At 40.6% G+C, this 3,597-nt stretch overlaps 1 protein-coding gene across 1 annotated transcript; it reads right to left on the bottom strand.

Moving 5' to 3' along the window:
• Positions 1-489: 489 nt before the first annotated feature.
• Positions 490-2,688, bottom strand: LOC130095235 (piggyBac transposable element-derived protein 3-like). Its single transcript, XM_056261922.1, has 2 exons — positions 2,463-2,688; positions 490-2,045 (listed from the first exon to the last, which is right to left on the bottom strand). Exons 1-2 carry the CDS (start codon positions 2,686-2,688, stop codon positions 490-492), a joined length of 1,782 nt encoding a protein of 593 aa, XP_056117897.1.
• Positions 2,689-3,597: the final 909 nt, after the last annotated feature.

Below are 3,597 nucleotides of genomic sequence, written 5' to 3'. Positions count from 1 at the left end.
TCAAAGCTTCATGCCGTTTAGTACAGCCCTGTTTCTAAATAAGTTCAATAATCAATACAAAATCTAAAAATAAATGGATTTACAATGTTAAGATAGGTAATAATAAAGATCAGGACACAACATTTAAATTCAAATGAATGTGAACATTTATTTTCCAGCCTAATTGATAAATATTTTCTTATTTTCTTTGTACAATAAAAACAAATCTTATGAAACAATAACTTATAACATATATACAATAACAAAAACACTACATACATTTCATTACACCGTAAAAACTTTCATGGACAGTACGCAGCACAATACACAAAAACAGGTTAAGAAAAAACATGAACATTAGCTAGACAAAAAAATGAACTGATTTAGAACGATTAGTTTCAGTAAACAAAAAAAAACAAAAACAAAAAAATTAACGAACAAAATCAGGTTGACAAGTTTTCCTCAAAGCTCATTTGAACGGCACAAACACCCCGTATCATTCACTGACGCTTACGCACAGTCCACACAGGTAAACACCGCCTTTCGTGTGCAGCTCCCACACACCACTTTACGACATTTGGCACATGTCTCCTTGGTTTTATTTTGTTTGCAGTTCCTCCTTACTTGGCACTGCCGCCTTCTCTCCATCTGCTGCTGCTCCTGCCCGGGTCCTGGCTCACGCACCACAAGTTGTGAGGTTTTTGATCCCATGTGGTCGGAACGAAGTTCGCTCGCCAGTCGCGTGATGAAGTCCCTCCGCGAAACATGCTCATTTGTGCACTTATTGTACAATATGTGTGCATTGATTGCAGCCAGGTCGAGGATGTTATAGAACACAGCTACTGGCCATCTACGGGAGGGTGCTTTTACTGAATATTTTCTAGCCATTTGATCTAGAACGTCTACTCCTACCTTGGTCTTGTTGTAGTATGTTACCGTCTCTGGCTTTCTTTTCTGGCCACTTGTGATGCCAACAGCTGTGTGGACAGTGCTGAGGATGCAGACATTCTTTTTTTTTTTGCCCTGATACACGGTCAGTGTTGCATCGCCACTTTTCAGCACCTCTGTGCTGAACAGCGGCTTTTGCGCCTTTACGCACGGGGGGAGCTCTCGTCTGCTCTTGTTTACCGTGCCAACCAAGCTGGTTTTCTTGGCCTGAAGTGCCTTTGCCAATTCAAAAGAAGTAAAAAAATTGTCGGTGGTCACATTTCTTCCCTTCCCCAGGTATGGGTCGACCATTTTCAGCACCACACTGTCTGCAAGTCGTTGACCTGGCCTCCTCGTCTCGTCTTTGCCCAGATAAGGCGCACCGTTTACCATATATTTGGTGTCGACATCCGCAGCAAGCCAGAATTTGATTCCGAATTTGTCCGGTTTGTTTGCAATATACTGTATGAAACTGCACCTTGATTTTGTAGGGAATAGCTGCTCATCCACAGTGATGTCGGCACCAGGCTTGTAGCAGGCGATGCAGTTTTGGACAAATTTATCCCAAACATCACTCATAAGGGCAAACTTGTTGTCTCGCAAGCGTGTGCGTCGGGTTTCCCTTTTGTCGAAACGAAGGAATCGCATTATTTCCTGAAACCTGTTTCGGGACATGGTCTCCTTGAAAAAAGCGCAGCCCCACTCGGCTGACCAAAAGGTCGCCAAATCCATCCCTTTTCCACCTTGCGCGCCACGAATGTAAATTAAACTAATGAAGGCTTTTAGCTCTTCGATTGTCATGTCCCATAGGTTGTCCTCCTTGACTCGATGGGCCTCAGCCACGGTGCAGTCCCTGATGTGTTTCAGCATGCCATCATCCACCAAACACAAAAAGGCTGTAAGGGCATCTTCAATATTGCGCTTGGCGTGCGCTGTGGGGCCTGCTGCTTCAGTTATTACATTTTGGCATTGTCGCCTTCCTCTGTCTTCACCCAACTCTACATAGGTCCACACTGTGCCGTCTTTCGCCGTTTCACGCCTTTCGGCTGAAAGGGGGTTTATTGGGCCAGGCTCCTCATCTCGTGGCGGACTGTGTTGTCTTGGCACAGAAGGCACATTTGAAGGATCAGGATTTTGCACTATTGCCAAAAAAAGAAAAGAAAAAAGAACAGACTAATTACTTTTTTAGTTCATGAAATCATAATCTTGATAATTAGTCCTTATGATTTCTAATAGCCTGACAATATAGTATTATAGGCTACTAATAATAGCAATAGAATAATAAAAATGAAAAGGTGTGTGTGCCGGTGGAGGTGTGTGCCTGACGTAAAAATCTGAATGAATGGATCGGTCATCAGGAAAGTTGCGTGTTTGCGTCGGTAACAGCGGTGGGTGTTAAATAAGTTAATATGATAACCGATCTGATCGGTAAAGTTATAGCCTACATTAGATAGTTAGAGATGGTTAACTTTACTTTGAAGTTACGTTACAACTATTATTGAGCTAGTCTGCTTTGCAAAGTATAAAAATATAGCTAGAGAAGAAGAGAAACATACCTGGAATATTATCCGATGGAACAAGGTCAGTTCCAGGATCGGAGATGTCCAGCCGGCTCTTTTTTCGACGGGGAATGAATTCATTATCTGAATCACTCTCAGCGCTGGATGAACTGTCTAGGGACCAAGAGACATCGCTGTCCCTATCCGTAACGTTACCTGCTCCTCCATCAGACTCCTCATCGTCAAGCATTCTAAGCATGGCTAAAACCTCTGTGGCTGTCATTGTTCTTTTTGATGACATTTTGTTAGCTAAAATGTATAATATTTATAGCGTAAATGTATAATATTCATAGCGTTGGAATAGCGTAAACAAAAAAAGACAAATCGTTGCTATGCAACGGGGACATTCGTTACAGTGGCGGGAAATGTAGCGGACTTATGATATCTATAATGCGTGCGGTCAAAATGACCGCCATGGCCATTCTAGGTAGAAATACTCAGAACTGTTTTGTGTTTTGTGATTTTAATAAAATAACAGTGTCAGAATAAAATATACACATATTTAGGAAAAGTCAGAGTCATACAGCCACATGGATTTTATTTTAACAAAGTTATTACACTGTAAAATTCAAAAACGGTCAAAATGACCGCCTTGGGAGTTCTAGTGTTAAAGTAACTAATTCCAGCAGTGCTTTAATAATCTGTAGGTTTTAAAATACCACATAGATATCAAGAATCTACATATGAATCTCAACAATGGTGACAATCACATAAAATATTCATGTTGCAGTGCATGATGGGAGCCACCAATCGAAATGCATCCATGGCTCCCATCATGCATTGCAGTATGAATAAATTATACAGCTGAATTGTCCTGTAATTTTCATTGTTTTTCCTGTTTGTTTTTATTTTGCTATTGTTTTGTTATGACTTTAATAGCTTGTTTTGTGATGTTCAGAGTTGATCTGTGTGTCATTAGTTTGTTTATTGTCACCATTGTTGTGATTCATATGCTGATTCTTGATGTTTGTGTGTCTAAACACAAGAGCTCCAGTGCACAAAAAAGTTTCAAAATTGTTATAATTGCTGTTGGGTCTCAAACTGTAAAATCTAAGGGCTACAATCACCCATACTAAAACACAACATCAATCATATAGTCAAAGATCTAGACTCTGAATGACATCAGTGAATC

Source organism: Rhinichthys klamathensis, unplaced genomic scaffold, assembly GCF_029890125.1.
Source record: "Rhinichthys klamathensis goyatoka isolate OS25496 unplaced genomic scaffold, OSU_Roscu_1.1 h1tg000189l_1, whole genome shotgun sequence".
Taxonomy (NCBI): Eukaryota; Metazoa; Chordata; class Actinopteri; order Cypriniformes; family Leuciscidae; genus Rhinichthys; species Rhinichthys klamathensis.
The sequence above is the reverse complement of the archived record's forward strand: the minus strand, read 5'-3'. Positions and strand labels throughout refer to the sequence as shown.